Genomic DNA, 20,602 nt, shown 5'->3' with positions numbered 1-20,602 from the left:
TTTTCTGTACCCTCTCCAAAGCCTCCACATTCTTCTGGTAGTGTGGCGACCAGAATTGAACACTGTATTCCAAGTGCTGCCTGACTAAGGTTCTATAAAGCTGCAACATGACTTGCCAATTTTTAAACTCAATACCCCGGCCGATGAAGGCAAGCATGCCATATGCCTTCTTGACTACCTTCTCCACCTGCATTGCCACTTTCAGTAACCTGTGTACCTGTACACCCAGATCCCTTTGCCTATCAATACTCTTAAGGGTTCTGCCATTTACTGTATATTTCCTATAGGTATTAAACCTTCCAAAATGCATTACTTCATATTTGTCCGAATTAAACTCCATCTGCCATCTCTCCGCCCAAGTCTCCAACTGATCTATATCCTGCTGTATCCTCTGATGGTCCTCATCGCTATCCGCAAATCCACCAACCTTTGTGTCGTCCGCAAACTTACAAATCAATCCAGTTACATTTTCCTCCAAATCATTTATATATATTACAAATAGCAAAGGTCCCAGCACTGATCCCTGAGGAACACCACTTGTCACAGCCCTCCATTCAGAAACGCACCCTTCCACTGGTACCCTCTGTCTTCTTTGACCGAGTAAGAAGTTTAACAACACCAGGTTAAAGTCCAACAGGTTTATTTGGTAGCAAGGGGCTTGGAGCTCCGAAAGCTTGAGTGGCTTTTGCTACCAAATAAACCTGTTGGACTTTAACCTGGTGTTGTTAAACTTCTTACTGTGTTTACCCCAGTCCAACGCCAGCATCTTCACATCATGACTTCTTTGACCGAGCCAGTTTTGTATCCACCTTGCCAGCTCACCTCTGATCCCATGCGATTTCACCTTCTGCTCCAGTCTGCCATGAGGGACTTTGTCAAAGGCCTTACTGAAGTCCATGTAGACAACATCCACTGCCCTACCCTCATCAATCATCTTCGTCACTTCAAAGAACAAAGAACAATACAGCACAGGAACAGGCCCTTCGGCCCTCCAAGCCCGCGCCGCTCCCCGGTCCAGGATTGAATCCTGAATCCAGGATCCCCGCCCAATTTTCCAGCCTATCTACATACTAATATCCTATCCACCGAGCTGTCCCTCACAGCTATGATGCTTTGTTCATCACAACCTATTAACTCACCCCTACCCCCCCATTCCAGACCATGTGATCTCCAGGGAGAGGCGAAAACCCAGAGTGAAAACCCCAGGGCCAATATGGGGAAAAAAAAATCTGGGAAATTCCTCTCCGACCCCCTGAGGCGATCGAAACGAGTCCAGGAGATCACACTGGCCCTGATCGGAAAATGCTTCCCAACCCTATTCATTTCCACTTCCACGAACACCATATGAATTCCCTGCCCCAGAGACAGGTTCCCAACTATCCGCAGTCTCGCTCTGTACTGGCACCAGCAAGATTCCTCGAAAAACTCGATCAAGTTCGTGAGACATGACCTCCCCTTCACAAAACTATGTTGCCTCTCACTAATATGTCCACTTACTTCCAAGTGGGAATACAGCCTGTCTCAAAGCATCCTCTCCAATAATTTCCCTACCACTGATGTAAGGCTCACCAGCCTGTAATTACCTGGATTATTCTTGCTACCCTTCTTAAACAAAGGAACAACATTGGTATTCTCCAATCCTCTGGGACCTCCCCTGTAGCCAGTAAGGATACAAAGATTTCTCTCAAGGCCTCAGCAATTTCTTCCCTTGCCTCTCTCAGTATTCTGGGGTATATCCCATCTGGCCCTGGGGACTTATCTCCCTTAATGTTTCTCAAGAACCCCAATACCTCCTCCTTTTTGATCTCAACATGACTCAAACTATCTATACATCCTTTCCCAGACTCATCATCCACCAAGTCCTTCTCTTTGGTGAATACTGACGCAAAGTTCACATTTAATACCTTGCCCATTTCCTCTGGCTCCACGCATAGATTCTCTCCCTTGTCCTTGAGTGGGACAACCTTCTCCCTGGCTACCCTCTTGCTCTTTATACATGTATAAAAGCCTTGGGATTTTCCTTAATCCTGCTGGCCAATGCTTTTTCATTACCCCTTTTAGCCCTCACTGAGTGAGGGCTAAAAGTGAGGGCTAAAATCATACTCACTGAGTCAACATTCACTCCCTCCATCACTGACACACAGTGGAAGCAGTGTGTATCATCGACAAGATGCGTAATGGAACTCACCAAGGTTCCTTCGGCAGCACCTAACAGCACCCTTGTGGCTAAAGGAACCAAGGGGTATGGAGAGAAAGTGGGAATGGGATACTGAAAATGCACAATCAACCCTGATCATATTGAATGGTGGACCAGCCTCGAGGGGCAGAATGGCCTCCTCCTGCACCTATTTTCCATGCTTCTATGTGGCATCTACCAACTAGATGGACAAGGGCAACAAATGCATAGGGACATCAGCTGTAAGCTCCCCATCCCAACCACACAACCTCCTAACATAAAATATATTGCCATTCATTTACTGTTGCTGGGTCAAAATCCTGGAGCTTCTTCCCTAATAGCACTGTGGGTGTACCTACACCTCAGTGACTGCAGCGGTTCAAGAAGGAACTCACCACCACCTTCTCAAGGATAATTAGGGATTGGCAATAAACACTGGCCTAGCCAGTGACGCTCACATCCCTTGATAGAACAAAACAAAAGTGCTTGATTTTGAAAATGAGGCCTCGCGATTGGAGCTCTCACTTTCATTTGAAGCACTGATTTTAAAAAAATTCCTTGGAAGAGTCGCAGACACAAAATATTACCCTACGCTTTATTCCTTTATCCACGGATGCTGCCTGACCTTCTGAGTATTTCCTGCAGATTTCTAATTTCTATAATTGATGATCTACTGTAATGATGGATTTTAAAAATATTTTTGAAAGTATGGTGATATTCTGTAAAGAAAGCTGTGTCCCTCTGTTTGTACATGATTTAATTAAGCTGGGAAAGGTTAATAGAGACAGCTTGTCTGGGAAAGTTGAGAGAATATAAAGTAAAAGTGCCAGATGCATGCATTTTTAATGAGAAGCTATGCGAATATTGGATTTACAAGCAAATAGGTTGAATTTCTAAAATTTGCATGAGGAGATAGGGACTTGGTTTTATAGCTGTTAAATTTTAAAGGGGAGTTTAAAGGACTTGTACAACTTAGAAAAGTTTCATAAGAAAACAAGGGAAGGTTATTAAATGTTATTTGACCTGAAAGTGGAGGCAATGGAAAATATGAAAGAGTTTTACACTTTGGAAAAAGAGAGGCACACAGAGCCTTCTTTACAGAATACCACCATACTCCCAAAAATCCATCAGGATGGTCCGGAGGACAGTGGAGCAGAGATGAAAGGGGAAAAGGATATTTAAGGAAAGATATTGAGCTGCGTTAGGTGGCTGTGTCGGGTGGGGCATGGGGGAGGGGGGTGAGAGGGTTAGAGATGTCCAGAGGCCAACTCTGTGCTGAGGGAGGTGTGAAATATGAAACAACATTCCAGTCAGACTAGAAACCTTTGGTCGGAGCTTTCCAGCTGTTCACGCTGGCAGAATCTCTGTCTCACTGATGGTGCACCCCCTGCCACGTGTTACCCGGGGGTGTGGGGTGCATACAACTGAAAACCCCATTGACAATGACTGGGTCAGAAGATCCCACCACCGGCCACCGGCTGGCCACCGCTCACATGGAGGGTTGAGTGGTAAATATCACCCTTTCCTTCAGAGAGCAACTTGCTTCTTGAACCTTATTGGATTTCCATTACAGAGTGGACATGTTTGAGAAGTCATGTGGTATACCTTTATTAAAGGGACAGCAGTTTTGGCATGAGTAAAACTATATGATTGTTCTAGTTTAAGATATATAAGGGAGCTGTTGCCAAGAGGGTGTTTACTTGTGTGTTCTGACCAAATGGGTTATTTCGGGGAGGTTTTGAAAGACCTTTAATTTTGTGTACTGACGTTTATTTGTCTTGTTACTAGATCTTTAATTTTTAAATTTTGAGAAGTGTTACTGGAGTTCTATGCTTCTGGGATCAGTAGCTTTTTCTCCTCAATTTCAAAATACAAAGAAAATAGTTATGATCAGTGGGACAAGTTTCCCTCTGGTATTTGACTTCCTCAGCAAGGAACATTGGTAACACTACAGTGTTGGATACAGGTTGAAGGAAGGGGCTCTATATGACAGAGGTTTGGTGACAGTTTGCCACACAATCCCAACCATCTCATGACTCCATGAATTCATAGCATCTCCGCATGAATGTGCAGCCATTCACGCTGGTGGGATAGAACAAAGAACAAGAACAAAGAAAATTACAGCACAGGAACAAGCCCGTCGGCCCTCCAAGCCTGCACCGAACATGCTGCCCGACTGAACTAAAACCACCGACCCTTCTGGCGACCGTATCCCTCTATTCCCATCCTATTCATATCTTTGTCAAGACGTCCCTTAAAAGTCACTATCGTATCTGCTTCCACTACCTCCCCCAACAGCACGTTCCAGGCACCCACCACCCTCTGTATAAAACACTTGCCTCGTACATCTCCTTTAAACCTTGCCCCTCGCACCTTAAACCTGTGCCCCCTAGTAATTGACTCTTCTACCCTGGGAAAAAGCTTCTGACTATCCATGACGCCCCCCCCCCCCCCAAAAGGTTTCCTGGTGGTGTGGAGTGTGGAGCTAATGGGAAAACCCACCAACAGCGGCGAGATCAGATGTTCCCGCCAATGGCGCGCTGCCTCCCACCACAAGAAAGATGCCATGGGGAGGCCAGAGAATCCCGCCCCAGGTTTCTCCACCAATGAAATTTGTATCCCAGCAGAGAAGCTGCCAGTAACTCCAAACCAAGCACAGCTGTCTAAAAAAAAAATGCCCCCAACTTGATGATCGTCTCACCCGTCGAAGCTTCAGGAAATTATAAGAAGAGGCTTGAACATGAGTTAAAACTGGAGTTCCGCTGACAGAGGTGAAGGGCAGAGGGTCCCACCGATTTGGACAAATTCTGATGTGTTCCAGGATAAGCCTGGATCATCACGGTAAAGTGACCAATGAGGAAGCGGACTACGGGGTATGACTGATCTGAAGAGGGATTTCTTTCATTCAAAGATGCAAATGTTTAGACCAATCAGGCAGGTCAGGGTGTGAATGAGACATTGAGGATACTGAGGGTGAGGATGATGCTCTAATGGGATGATCACCCAGGTATCTAAGAAAAACCAAGCAGCAAGTCTTCATAACTATCGGCCGGTGGCTCTGACATCCATCATTATTAAGTGCCTCAAAAGGTTAGTCATGGCACGAATCAATTCCAGCCTCCCGGACTACCTGGATCCACTACAGTTTGCCTATCGCCACAACAGGTTCACAGCAGACACCACCTCCCTGGCCCTGCACTCAACCCTGGAACACCTAGATAACAAGGACACGTATGTCAGACTCCTATTTATTGACTGCAGCTCAGCCTTCAATACCATTATTCCCATGAAACTCACCTCCAAACTCCGTGGCCAGGGCCTCGGCACCTCCCTCTGCGACTGGATCCTGAACTTCCTAACCCACAGACCACAATCAGTAAGGATAGGAAACAACACGTCCTCCACGATCATCCTCAACACCGGTGCCCCACAAAGCTGTGTCCTCAGCCCCCTACTATACTCCTTATACACCTATGACTGTGCGGCCAAATTCCCCTCCCAATTCGATTTCAAGTTTGCTGACGACACCACCGTAGTGGGTCAGATCTCAAACAATGACGAGACAGAGTACAGGAATGAGATAGAAAATCTTGTGAACTAGTGCGGCAACAATAATCTCTCCCTCAATGTCAACAAAACAAAGGAGGTTGCCATCAACTTCAGGAAGCGTAAAGGAGAACATGCCCCTGTCTACATCAACGGGGACGAAGTAGAAAGGGTCGAGAGCTTCAAGTTTTTAGGTGTCCAGATCACCAACAACCTGTCCTGGTCCACCCATGCTGACACTATAGTTAAGAAAGCCCCTACTTTCTCAGAAGACTAAGGAAATTTGGTATGTCAGCTACGACTCTCACCAACTTTTACAGATGCACCATAGAAAGCATTTTTTCTGGTTGTATCACGGCTTGGTATGGCTCCTGCTCTGTCCAAGACCGCAAGAAACTACAAAAGGTTGTGAATATAGCGCAATCGATCACGCAAACCAGCCTCCTATCCATTGACTCTGTCTGCACTTCCCGCTGCCTCGGCAAAGCAGCCAGCATAATTAAGGACCCCACGCACCCCGGACATTCTCTCTTCTGCCTTCTTCCATTGGGAAAAAGATATGAAAATCTGAGGTCACGTACCAACTGACTCAAGAACAGCTTCTTCCCTGCTGCTGTCAGACTTTTGAATGGACCTACCTCGCATTAAGTTGATCTTTCTCTACACCCTAGCTATGACAATAACATTACATTCTGCACTCTCTCGTTTCTTTCTCTATGAATGGTTTGCTTTGTATAGCTCGCAAAAAACAATACTTTTCACTGTATGTTAATACATGTGACAATAATAAATCCAATCAGATCACGTGCCTTGGAACGTTAGATACATGTAACTTGTTTTTGTTAAATCAAGGGCTCCCACAGGAACAGAAAGGATTCCATGGCACTATTTCAATGAAGAGGTGGCACGGTGGCACAGTGGTTAGCACTGCCACCTCAGCGCCAGAGACCCGGGTTCGATTCCCGGCTTGGGTCACTGTCTATGTGGAGTCTGCACGTTCTCCCCGTGTCTGCATGGGTTTCCTCCGGGTGCTCCGGTTTCCTCCCACAGTCCAAACATGCGCTGATTAGGTGTATTGGCCATGCCAAATTCTCCCTCAGTGTACCCGAACAGGCGCCGGAGTGTGGCAACCAGGGAATTTTCACAGTAACTTCATTGCAGTGTCAACGTGAGCCTAATAAATAAACTTCAACTTTACTTCAGCCCTACAAATCTCTGAGATCTCTGCACTCCTCTTATTCTGGCCTCTCGTGCAATCTTGATTTTAATCGCTCCACCATCGGTGGCTGTGCCTTCAGCTGTCTGGGCCCCAAGCTCTGGAATTCCTTCTCTAAACCTCTCCACCTCTCTTTCATTCTTTATGAGGTCTCTGAAAACCTACCTCTTTGACCAAGATTTTGGTTAGCAAAATATCTCCTTAGGTAGATTGGTGTCATATTTTCTTTGATAATTCTCCTGTGAAGCACCTTGGGAAATATTGCTAAATTAAAGGCGCTATATAAATGCAAGTTGGCCCAGTTTAATATTTATTCACTTAATAATCATGACTGAAACAGAGTGTGGCTGTTTGTTAGGGCTTGCTGTGCACAAATTGGCATTACCTCAATTACAATGGGGACCCGGCTTGCACACTACAGTAGCTTTAAATTGACATGAGACACTATATAAATGCAAGTCTTCTTTCACAAAAAAAAATCTTAGGCAGCAATACCATTGGGAAGAATTAAAATCAAAGGGATTTATTGATCTAAACAACCAAATGTGTGCACAGTCGTTTAAAACATTCACTGCTGAAACTCCAGCTGCAATACGTTCCTCCAGGAGTTCCCCTCCTGGGCTTACACCAGCTGTGGAGTGTGGATTCAGCCTTTACTAAGAACAGGTTAAAAGGAGCAGGTTCGTGAGAATTATATTAACCAAAGTTCACACGCCCAGGGAGAGGAAAGCTCTCCTGCTAGAATTTATTTATTTTTCTTCAAAAGGCTGAAAGCTAGAGGGGAAAAAAAAGCCATCGCTTTCTGACAATCTCAACTGTGAAAGAGAGGAAATTGAAACAGGAAATGTTGACCAAAGTTTACACAGAGGTGAAGCTTAGCACCGCACAACACAGAAAAGGTGATGAATGCAGACTCTGAGGAAGTGGAGTCAGCGTGGAGAGGCACTGAGGGCTTGCAATAGTATTTCACTGATTGGTCCACACAACATCCATTTTTAGCAAACCTTCCTGAGTACTCAACATTTCTGAATGTTCGAGAAAGAACGTGCAATTCTTGTTGTGTAGTCGTGTCCCGAGTATTCTGGCTGCGGAGTGTCTCACACTGAAAGGGCCTGGCCCTCCTGGCTCACTCCAGTTTGATGTTAAAGGCCTTAGGCTGGTCCCCAGTTCTGGCACGAACTTGCAAACCACTGGCTTCCTGAAAGCTACGGCTCTCAGGAACTGCGGAGAATAATGTAGCGACCAGCAAGTTGGGGCTGCCATGCATTTCCTCTTGAAAACTGCTCCCGAAAGAGAGAGAGTTGACTTCACTGAAAGTGGAGTGTTTTTTAGTCACTCAGAGGCAACTGTAAACCTTGAGGGTAACACAGGTGAAAGGAGGAATGGATGATGGAAGGAACGGACAGGACAAAGAAAAAAGGCTGGCATTTTTTAAATCGCATCTTTCACAACCTCCAAACTCTGCATCCAGTGAAGTTGTGTAGTCACTATTGTAAAGCAGGAAGCATGATTAACAAGTTATATACAGCAAGATGCTACAAACAACAATGTGACAATGGCGAGATGATTAGTTTTGGTGATGCTAGTTCAAGGATAGGCATTGACAAGGTTACCAGAGAAAACTCCCAGCTTTTCTTCACCTGAAAGGGCAAATGGGATTTGGTTCCACACCTCATTGGACTGCATGTTAAACACAGTAAGAAGTCTCACAACACCAGGTTAAAGTCCAACAGGTTTATTTGGTAGCAAACGGCATGAGCTTTCGGAGCGCTGCTCCTTCGTCAGGTGTGTGGGAGATCTGTTCACAAACAGCAAACAGGGCATATAAAGACACAAACTCAATTTACAGAATAATGATTGGAATGCGAGTCTTTACAGCTAATCAAGTCTTAAAGGTACAGGCAATGTGAGTGGAGAGAGCATTAAGCACAGGTTAAAGAGATGTGTATTGTCTCCAGACAGGACAGTTAGTGAGATTTTGCAAGTCCAGGCAAGTCGTGGGGGTTACAGATAGTGTGACATGAACCCAAGATCCCGGTTGAGGCCGTCCTCATGTGTGCGGAACTTGGCTATCAGTTTCTGCTCAGCGACTCTGCGCTGTCGTGTAGGCCACCTTGGAGAACACTTACCCGAAGATCAAAGGCCGAATGCCCGTGACCGCTGAAGTGTTCCCCAACAGGAAGAGAACAGTCTTGCCTGGTGATTGTCGAGCGGTGTTCATCATCCATTGTCGTAGCGTCTGCATGGTTTCCCCAATGTACCATGCCTCGGGACATCCTTTCCTGCAGCGTACCAGGTAGACAACGTTGGCCGAGTTGCAAGAGTATGTACCGTGTACCTGGTGGATGGTGTTCTCATGTGAGATGTTGGCATCCGTGCCGATGATCCGGCACGTCTTGCAGAGGTTGCTGTGGCAGGGTTGTGTGGTGTCGTGGTCATTGTTCTCCGGAAGGCTGGGTAGTTTGCTGCGGACAATGGTCTGTTTGAGGTTGTGCGGTTGTTTGAAGGCAAGAAGTGGGGGTGTGGGGATGGCCTTGGTGAGATGTTCGTCTTCATCAATGACATGTTGAAGGCTCCGGAGGAGATGTCGTAGCTTCTCCGCCCAGGGAAGTACTGGACGATGAAGGGTACTCTGTCCGCTGTGTCCCATGTTTGTCTTCTGAGGAGGTCGGTGCGGTTTTTCGCTGTGGCGTGTCAGAACTGTCGATTGATGAACCGAGCGCCATATCCTGTCCTTATGAGGGCATCTTTCAGCGTCTGGAGGTGTCTGTTGCGATCCTCCTCATCTGAGCAGATCCTGTGTATATGGAGGGCTTGTCCGTAGGGGATGGCTTCTTTAACGTGTTTAGGGTGGAAGCTGGAGAAGTGGAGCATCGTGAGGTTATCCGTGGGCTTGCGGTACAGTGAGGTGCTGAGGTGACCGTCCTTAATGGAGATGCGCGTGTCCAAGATTGCAACCGATTCCGGAGAGTAGTCCATGGTGAGTCTGATGGTGGGATGGAACTTGATGTCATCATATAGTTGTTTCAGTGATTGCTCACCAGGAGTCCAAAGGAAGAAAATGTCATCAATGTATCTAGTGTATAGCATCATTTGAAGGTCCTGTGCAGTGAAGAAGTCTTGGTCGAACCTGTGCATGAAGATGTCGGCATATTGAGGTGCAAATTTGGTCCCCATGGCTGTTCCATGTGTCTGGATGAAGAACTGGTTGTTGAAGGTGAAGACATTGTGGTCCAGGATGAAGCGGATGAGTTGTAAAGTTGCATCTGGAAACTGGCAGTTGTCGGCGTTGAGTACTGAGGCAGTTGCAGCAATGCCATCATCGTGGGGGATGCTGGTGTAGAGTGCCGAGACATCCATTGTGACGAAGAGTGCTCCTGGTTCAACTGCTCCATGTGTGCTGAGTTTCTGTAGGAAGTCCGTAGTGTCACGACAAAAGCTGGGGGTTCTTTGTACAATGGGTTTCAGGATGCCCTCGACATAGCCGGAGAGGTTCTCGCACAGAGTCCCATTGCCCGATACGATGCGACGGCCGGGTGTGTTTGACTTCTGTATCTTCAGGAGGCAGTAGAGATCTCCAATGCAGGGAGTATGTGGGATGAGAGCACGGAGGGTGCTCTGAAGGTCCAGATCAAAGGTCTTGATCAGAGTGTTGAGTTGACGGGTGTGTTCTTTGGTCGGACCTGTGGGTAACTGTCTGTAGTGTTCCTCGTTGTTCAGTTGTCGGTACATTTCTTTGCAGTAATCCATTCTGTTCAGTATGACGATGGCCCCTCCTTTGTCTGCTGGTTTGATGACATTGTTGCGGTTGGTCTTGAGAGCATGGATGGCATTGCGTTGTGCTTGGGTGATGTTCGGGGCGGTCTTGTGAGTGCGGCTGATGAATTTGGTGTTGACACACCTCCTGATGGCTTGGGCATACATGTCAAGTCGAGGGCAGCGGTCTTCACCGCACAGGACCTTCAACCGATGCTATACACTAAATACATCGATGACATTTTCTTCCTTTGGACTCATGGTGAACAGTCACTGAAACAACTATATGATGACATCAACAAGTTCCATCCCACCATCAGACTCACCATAGACTACTCTCTGGAATCGGTTGCATTCTCGCACACACGCATCTCCATTAAGGACGGTCACCTCAGCACCTCACTGTACCGCAAGTCCACGGATAACCTCACAATGCTCCACTTCTCCAGCTTCCACCCTAAACACGTTAAAGAAGCCATCCCCTACGGACAAGCCCTCCGTATACACAGGATCTGCTCGGATGAGGAGGATCGCAACAGACACCTCCAGACGCCGAAAGATGCCCTCATAAGAACAGGATATGGCGCTCGGTTCATCAAATCGACAGTTCTGACGCGCCACAGCAAAAAACCACACCGACCTCCTTAGAAGACAAACACGGGACACGGTGGACAGAGTACCCTTCGTCGTCCAGTACTTCCCCGAGCGGAGAAGCTACGACATCTTCTCCGGAGCCTTCAACATGTCATTGATGAAGACGACCATCTCGCCAAAGCCATCCCCACACCCCCACTTCTTGCCTTCAAACAACCGCACAACCTCAAACAGACCATTGTCCGCAGCAAAGTACCCAGCCTTCAGGAGAACAGTGACCACAACACCACACAACCCTGCCACAACAACCTCTGCAAGACGTGCCGGATCATCTTCGAAAACGTGACTAAACACATTGACGAAGGGAAAGCGGTCGATGTGGTTTATATGGATTTTAGCAAGGCGTTCGATAAGGTCCCCCATGCAAGGCTTCTAAAAAAAGTGAGAGAGCATGGGATCCAAGGGGCTGCTGCCCTGTGGATCCAGAACTGGCTTGCCCAAAGGAGGCAGAGAGTGGATATAGATGGGTCTTTTTCTAAATGGAGGTCGGTCACCAGTGGTGTGCCCCAGGGATCTGTTCTGGGACCCTTGCTGTTTGTCATTTTCATAAATGACCTGGATGAGGAAGTGGAGGGATGGGTTGGTAAGTTTGCCGACGACACGAAGGTTGGTGGGGTTGTGGATAGTCTGGAGGGATGTCAGAAGTTACAGAGGGACATAGATAGGATGCAAGACTGAGCGGAGAAGTGACAGATGTACTTCAACCCAGATAAATGTGTCGTGGTCCATTTTGGCAGGTCAAATGGGATGAAGGAGTACAATATAAAGGGAAAGACTCTTAGTACGGTAGAGGATCAGAAGGACCTTGGGGTCCGGGTCCATAGGACTCTAAAATCGGCCTCGCAGGTGGAGGAGGTGGTTAAGAGGGCGTATGGTGTGCTGGCCTTTATCAATCGAGGGATTGAGTTTAGGAGTCCGGGGATAATGATGCAGCTATATAAGACCCTCATCAGACCCCACTTGGAGTACTGTGCTCAGTTCTGGTCGCCTCATTACAGGAAGGATGTGGAAAAGATTGAAATGGTGCAAAGGAGATTTACAAGGATGTTGCCTGGATTGAGTGGCATGCCTTATGAGGATAGGCTGAGGGAGCTCGGTCTTTTCTCCTTGGAGAGACGTAGGATGAGGGGAGACCTAATAGAGGTATATAAGATGTTGAGAGGCATAGATCGGGTGGACTCTCAGAGGCCTTTTCCCAGGGTGGAAATGGCTGCTACGAGAGGACACAGGTTTAAGGTGCTGGGGGGTAGGTACAGGGGAAATGTTAGGGGGAAGTTTTTCACACAGAAGGTGGTGGGCGAGTGGAATCGGCTGCCGTCAATGGTGGTGGAGGCAAACTCAATAGGGTCTTTTAAGAGACTCCTGGATGAGTACATGGGACTTAATAGGATGGAGGGTTATAGGTAGGCCTAAAAGGTAGGGATATGTTCGGCACAACTTGTGGGGCCGAAGGGCCTGTTTTGTGCTGTTGTTTTCCTATGTTCTATCGGCACGGATGCCATCATCTCATGTGAGAACACCATCCACCAGGTACGCTGCAGGAAAGGATGTCCCGAGGCATGGTACACTGGGGAAACCATGCAGACGTTACGACAACAGATGAATGAACACCGCTCGACAATCACCAGGCAAGACTGTTCTCTTCCTGTTGGGGAACTCTTCAGCAGTCACGGGCATTCGGTGTCTGATCTTCGGGTAAGTGTTCTCCAAGGCGGCCTTCACGGCACATGACAGTGCAGAGTCGCTGAGCAGAGACTGATAGCCAAGTTCCGCACACATGAGGACGGCCTCAACCGGGATCTTGGGTTCATGTCACACTATGTGTAACCCCCACCACTTGCCTGGACTTGCAGAATCTCACTAACTGTCCTGTCTGGAGACAATACACATCTCTTTAACCTGTGCTTAATGCTCTCTCCACTCACATTGTATGTACCTTTAAGACTTGATTAGCTGTAAAGACTCGCATTCCAATCATTATTCTGTAAATTGAGTTTGTGTCTTTATATGCCCTGTTTGTGAACAGAACTCCCACTCACCTGACGAAGGGGCAGTGCTCCGAAAGCTGGTGGCGTTTGCTACCAAATAAACCTGTTGGACTTTAACCTGGTGTTGTGAGACTTCTTACTGTGTTTACCCCAGTCCAACGCCGGCATCTCCGCATCATGACTGCATGTTAAATGCAGACAAAAGAACCGTCATACTTTATTGTCTTAAGTTTCCCAAGGATACATTATTCATGAATGTTGCCAAAGTGCATAGCTTTCTCCCACATCTACTGCCTAGCCAGCACAAGAGGTTACCCCCTGGGATGTTTCGACACGATGGGAATCTCCTATTTGTGGGACTCACCCTGATCAGGAATCTCCTTGAGAACGCCTCTCCTTATCAGCTCGTCACGACTCTGTCTGGTTGATATTTTCCTCTCCAACACTGGCCAAAATAGGGGGAAGCGAGAAAGAGAAAGATTTCAATGCAGCAAATCAATAAACAATATCTTGCGATTGTCAGAGAAACATAGAATCCCTACAGTGCAGAAGGAGGCCATTCAGCCCATTGAGTCTGCACCAAACACAATCCCACCCAGGCACCTATTCCCCATAACCCACATATTTACCCTACTAATCCTCATGAGACTAGGGTCAATTTAGCATGGCCAATCAACCTAACCTCATATCTTTGGACTGTGGGAGGAAACCGGAGCACCCGGAGGAAACCCACGCAGACACAGGGAGAATGTGCAAACACCACCCAAACAGTGACCCGAGGCCGGAATTGAACCCAGGTCCTTGGCATTGTGAGGCAGCAGTGCTAACCACTGTGCCATCGTGCCGTCAACATTCAGAGAGTTCCCCAATAACAGATGGTGCAAGCTCAGGGTTTGCAACAGTGATAAATGCATCATCTGTAAAACCTCAATTCCAAGGCACACACATTCTCATAAAGTCCATCGAACGGACACCGCTGTTGGAATATGTCTTTATGCGCAACAGGCTGAAAGGAAGGAATTAACTTCTGGAGGAGATGGGAGCACAGTGGATTAGTGTCAGGATCTGTATCATACCCAATTTAGGCTGTTGACAGAGATCACTGATCTATATGCAATCAGTCAGGGCAATCTCAATTCAGTTCTTGACAGGGGGAATGTCACAATAGCCTCTGACCATCATTTAGCACAAATCAATGAGTTTCACTCAACAGAAACTGAAAAAAAGATTCTGATGTAGGTGGAACAGGTGTCACAGTGATGCAGTAACAGAGAGATATCACAAATAGACATTTCTTTCAAAAAAATCATGTCATAGAATGTTTGTATTTATGGATAGACTGGCATTGATTGGCCATTACATAATTGCCCTTGAGAAGATGGTGGTGAACTGCCTTCTTGAACCGCTGCAGTCTGTGTGGTGTAGGTACACCCACAGTGCTGTTAGGGAGGGAGTTCCAGGATTTTGACCCAATGATAGCAAAGGAATGGCAATATATTTCCAAGTCAGGATAGTGAGTGGCTTGGAGTGGAACTTGCAGCTGATGGTGTTCCCATGCATCTGCTGCCCTTGTCCTTCTAGATGGTTTAGAAGTTGCTGTCAAAGGAGTGTTAGTGAATTACTGAAGAGCATCTTCTAGATGAAATATACGACTGCTACCATGCAGGAAGGGAGTGAATGTTTTGTTGATGGTGCGCGAATCAAACGGATTGCTTTGTCCTGGATAGTGCCGAGATGTTGTTGGAGCTGCACTCATCCAGAGAAGCGGAGAGTATTCCATCACACTTTACAATTAATCGCTTCAAACTTGGTTCATGGACAGGTCAAAATGACATTGGACGAGATTGTATTTATGTAGTTTGCAATCCAGCTCCAGACTCCTCATACCACAGTCACACTATCATCAGCCCATGGACTGGGTCTGCAGGTGAGCTGCTAGTGAGCTGGACTGAATCGTACAAATGCGGGCTGAAGATATGTGGCCTCTCAGAATCAAAACTAACCAAGTGACATTAATGAATCGGTTCTGTCTCCCAGCAAGAATTCCATTTAAACTTGAACATGTCTGAGGGTGTGGTATTTAGTAGGGCAGTTTGAGTAGGGCATGCTGCTGTGCAGAGGGACCTGGGTGTCCTTGTGCATGAATCACAAAAAATTGGTTTTGCGGGTGCAGCAGGTAATAAAGAAGGCAAATGGAACTTTGTCCTTCATTGCTGGAAGAATGGAGTTTAAAAACAGCGAGGTTATGTTGCAGCTGTATAAGGTGCTGGTGAGGCCACAGCTGGAGTACTGTGTACAGTTTTGGTCTCCTTATTTGAGAAAAGATGTATTGGCACTGGAGGGGTGCAGAGGAGATTAACAAGGTTGATTCCAGAGTTGAGAGGGTTGGCTTAAGAGGAGAGACTGAGTAGACTGGGACTGTACTCATTGGAATTCAGAAGAATGAGGGGAGATCGGATAGAAACATATAAGATTATGAAGGGAATAGATAAGATAGAAGCAGGGAGGTTTTTTTCCACTGGCAGGCGAAACTAGAACCAGGGGGCATGGCCTCAAAATAAGGGGAAGCAGATTTAGGACTGAGTTGAGGAGGAACTTCTTCACCTAAAGGGTTGTGAATCTGTGGAATTCCCTGCCCAGTGAAGCAGTTGAGGCTACCTCATTGAATGTTTTTAAGGCAAGGATAGGTAAATTTTTGAACAGTAAAGGAATTAAGGGTTATCTTGAGTGGGCGGGTAAGTGGAGCTGAGTCCATGAAAAGATCAGCCATGATCTTATTGAATGGCGGAGCAGGCTCGAGGGGCCAGATGGCCAACTCCTGCTCCCAGTTCTTATGTTCTTTATGTTGAAATGATCCGTCTGTTGGATGAGATCTTAACCGGAGATCCCACCTGCCAATACCCACAGATGGTAAGCATTCACATGAATTATTATGAGAGTCACTTCCTGGTGCCTTCTTCAAAGAAACACCAGCAAAAACTGGTGGTTTGTGGGATCTTGCTGTGTAGCGACAGTAATTTCCTTGGAAGAGGAGCACGCTGGCACATTCTAAAGCAGTTCATAAGTGCGAGATTTTTGTCCCCTTTGTGCTTACAGTTAACCCTGTAGCCTGTAATCCTATTCTGAAGCAGATATTCAATGCAGCCTTTTGTGAAGGCATTAATTAAGGCAGCATTAACTAGCATCCCATCAAAGGCAGTCTGTTCCATGTTTCCATGACTCTGGGTGGAAAGAAAGCTTCCTCTAATCCCGAGCCCCACTCGATGGTCGACTAACTTTACATCGAGGCTGCCCAGTTCTGCATTTAGAATTAAATTTACGAGAATTCACATGAACTGCATATTTCAGTGTCTGAACATTCCAGTGAGAAAAAGTCCTGTTTAGTCAACAAATCAAGGCTGCAACAGAACACAAGATGATATTAATAAATGTGCAGAAAGGACATGTGATTGGCAAATATATTTTGGTATAATTAAGTGTGAGGTCAGGCATTCTGATAGGAAGAATGGGAGGCTGCAAATTCTTTCGAAAATCTCAGCAAAAATGGACTGGTTGGTCAAAGCAATGTTGGGATACAGATTCTCAAATTATTAAAAGTAGCAACAGGGGTTAATAAAGCTACAAATTGTGCAAAGTACTGGTGTTTCTTTCTGGAGGGATGGAGTTGGAAATAACGGTGGATTGACCGTGCTAAATTGCCCCCTAAAATGTGTAGCTTAGGTGGATCAGCCACAGTAACTGCATGCGGGAATAGGGCAGGGGGGACCTGTAAGATGCTGAGTCGGTGCAGACTCGAGGGGCCGAATGGCCTCCTTCTGCATGGTAGGGATTCTATAACCCTGGTTCTATGGAAAAGTAAAGAGATCAAGTTAAACTTGCACAGTGGCCGGAACTCTCCGATTTTGTTCGCCCCGTCACTGCTGCGAGCGAGAATGAAAAATTTGGCTGGTGCTCATTCACTCCTACGGGACTGGAAAATCCCAGCCGCGGGGCAGGATCAGAGACTTCAGGCCAGTGTCTTGGTTAAATGGCACTCTAGTGTAGAGTTCCGGTTATGGCAAAGGACATAGAGAGACCGGAGAAGGTGCAAAATCGATTCACAGGCGGCATGGTGGCACAGTGGTTAGCACTGCTGCCTCACAGCGCCAGGGACCCGGGTTCAATTCCCGGCTTGGGTCACTGTCTGTGTGGAGTTTGCACGTTCTCCCCATGTCTGTGTGGGTTTCCTCTGGGTGTTCCAGTTTCCTCCCACAGCCCGAAAGGCATGCTGGTTAGATGAATTGGCCATGCTAAATTCTCCCTCAGTGTACCCGAACAGGCGCCAGAGTGTGACAACCAGTGGATTTTCACAGTAATTTCATTGCGGTGTTAATGTCAGCCTATTTGTGACAATAAATAAACTTTACTTGTTTTTAGATGAACTGACAGATGATAATTATCAAAAAGGATGGCACAGGCTGGGGGCGCTTTGCTTTAGGAAGGCGGCTGCTGAGTGGTGACATAATCGAGCCCTTTAAAACGATGAAGCTGCTGGCTAAAGTAAACTTAGGCCAGATGTGGGCAGCAATGAGGCCAACACCACTGGTACTTGTATGGAATAAAGACATAAAATTCTGGCAATACTCCAGCAGGTCAGACAGCGTCTATGGAGATTGAGATTGGGAATTTCGGGAGGTACGAATGGCGAGGGGAGCTGGGAATTGAGTGGGAGACCCTAAATGGCTTTTACGCTGGTGGGATTTCTCCGTTCTTCTCCCCCCCCCCCCCCCCCCCCCCCCCCCCCCCCCCCCCAGTATATGCACCTTGGGTATCTACATCTGATTATCCCCGCACATTAGATTGTCCATTCACGTTGGCATGCCATGAATCACGACAGGTTCACCATGACGTACCCCTGCCGAGTAGAACCCACCAGAGGTGCAGAGATGCGGCCCTTGGGGGAGAGGATCGTGTCCATACAGTAGCCTGGCACTGCTCCCTGTGATCTTTTAAAAGCCTAAGTTGCTGGTCGGGGTGGCCTCATTCAGAGCCTGTCCCACCGGCATGATGTTGTGGGACCCGACCCACCACTTCTCTTTGTCAAAGCGTCAGGCGGGGAAGCGATCAGCGCAGTCGGTGAGCTACACTCGCTTTCCCCGCCCCAGCTGACACATCGAAAAAAATAATCAAAACATTCCACCCAGAATTGATCATCTTTCATCAGATCTGGGCCAATGGCGAGCGTCTTCGGGCTAAAATATTAAATGCTTCTCTCTCCACAGATGCCGCCTGTCCACAAGTCAAATTTCCAGCATCCATTATTCTTACTCTCACATTAATTTAGCACCCTGAAAGCAGTAAAGAATTCCAAGGCGCTTCACAGAAGCTAACCGTATAATTTTTGGGCAGTTTGGTCAAAGTCAAGTTTGCCGATGATACAAAGATAGGTGGAGGGGCAGGTAGTATTGAGGAGGTGGGGAGGCTGCAGAAAGATTTAGACAGTTTAGGAGAGTGGTCCAAGAAGTGGCTGATGAAATTCAACGTGGGCAAGTGCGAGGTCGTACACTTTGGAAAAAAGAATAGAGGCATGGACTATTTTCTAAACGGTGACAAAATTCATAATGCTAAAGTGCAAAGGGACTTGGGAGTCCTAGTCCAGGATTCTCTAAAGGTAAACTTGCAGGTTGAGTCCGTAATTAAGAAAGCAAATGTAATGTTGTCATTTATCTCAAGAGGCTTGGAATACAAAAGCAGGGATGTACTTCTGAGGCTTTATAAAGCACTGGTTAGGCCCCATTTGGAGTACTGTGAGCAATTTTGGGCCCCACACCTCAGGAAGGACATACTGGCACTGGAGCGGGTCCAGCGGAGATTCACACGGATGATCCCAGGAATGGTAGGCCTGACATACGATGAACGTCTGAGGATCGTGGGATTATATTCATTGGAGTTTAGGAGGTTGAGGGGAGATCTGATAGAAACTTACAAGATAATGAACGGCTTAGATAGGATGGACGTAGGGAAGTTGTTTCCATTAACAGGGGAGACTAGGACGCGGGGGCACAGCCTTAGAATAAAAGGGAGTCACTTTAGAACAGAGATGAGGAGAAATTTCTTCAGCCAGAGAGTGGTGGGTCTGTGGAATTCATTGCCACAGAGGGCTGTGGAGGCCGAGACGTTGAGCGTCTTCAAGACAGAAATGGATAAATTCTTGATTTCTCGAGGAATTAAGGGCTATGGGGAGAGAGCGGGTAAATGGAGTTGAAATCAACCATGATTGAATGGTGGAGTGGACCCGATGGGCCGAATGGCCTTACTTCCGCTCCTATGTCTTATGATCTTATGATCTTATGAAAGGTTTTAAGGAGCGTCCTAAAGGAGGAATGAGGCAGACAATTTTAGGCAGGGAATTCCAGAGCAGAACCCAAGCAAATGCAGTCACGGCCAGCAGTAGTGGAGGAATAGTCAAAGGGTCAGAATTGGAGGAAAGTAGATATCTGAGAAGGTTTATAGGGCTGCCGGAGGTTACAGAGATAGGGGATTCATAAAGGAGGTTCAGAATTTTAAATCATAGCATTGAGTAACTGGTGGTTAATAATGTAGGTCTCGCAGCACAGGAAGAATGAATGGACAGGACTCGGTGCAAGTTGGGATGTGGTTAGCAGAGATATGGATGAATTCAAGTTTACAAAGTTAGAAGGTGGGAGTCTGCCCAGGAGTAAGTTGGAATCATTAATACTGGAGGCAACTGATGGGTGTAGGTTTCAGCAGAGGATGAGTTGAGGCAGGGTGGTGGAAATGGGCAGCCTTCGTGATATTGCAGACGTAGGAAGCTCAAGCCGGGTTCAAAATGACACCGAGGTTGCTAACAATCTGGGTCAGTCTCGGCCAGTTGCTAGGGAGACAGATGAGTTGGTAGTGAGGGATCAGAGCCAATGACGTTGCTCTTCCCAGGCTTGAGTCTGAAGAAACCCTGCTTCTCTGGGACTGGATATCGGACAAGCACAAGAGCTGGAGAAGCTGGGGGGTGGGGTTGGGGTGAGGGACAGCCGGGTAAAAACTGACGCTGTGTTTTTGGATGATGTCACAGAGGGACAGCATGTAGATAAAACCATGATGGCAGAATTCAATTCAGAGAATCCAGAGAAATAAACACAATATTGTGTTCAAGTTGCTCTGTGCTGTAATTATAAATGTGCAATCATTAAAATAGCAGTGGGGGGGTGGGTGGATTTGAGAGATGGGACTGATTTGTGAGATGGTAGTAGGTTTGCAGTTTAAAACTCT

The 20,602-nt window shown here is 46.9% G+C and overlaps 1 protein-coding gene across 5 annotated transcripts in view; it reads right to left on the bottom strand.

The window, feature by feature from the left end:
* The window catches only part of phactr2 (phosphatase and actin regulator 2), a 246,128-nt gene that overhangs the window by 54,462 nt on the left and 171,064 nt on the right, over nucleotides 1–20,602 (bottom strand). For all 5 annotated transcript variants that reach the window (XM_078229377.1, XM_078229379.1, XM_078229378.1 and 2 more), the window contains one exon: nucleotides 13,701–13,781. In XM_078229377.1, the coding sequence (XP_078085503.1) occupies nucleotides 13,701–13,781 (81 nt within the window). The remainder of the gene's footprint in view (nucleotides 1–13,700; nucleotides 13,782–20,602) is intronic.

Source organism: Mustelus asterias, chromosome 15 (assembly GCF_964213995.1).
Source record: "Mustelus asterias chromosome 15, sMusAst1.hap1.1, whole genome shotgun sequence".
NCBI lineage: Eukaryota > Metazoa > Chordata > Chondrichthyes > Carcharhiniformes > Triakidae > Mustelus > Mustelus asterias.
Note: the sequence above shows the minus strand (reverse complement) of the source record. Positions and strands in the feature narration are given on the sequence as shown.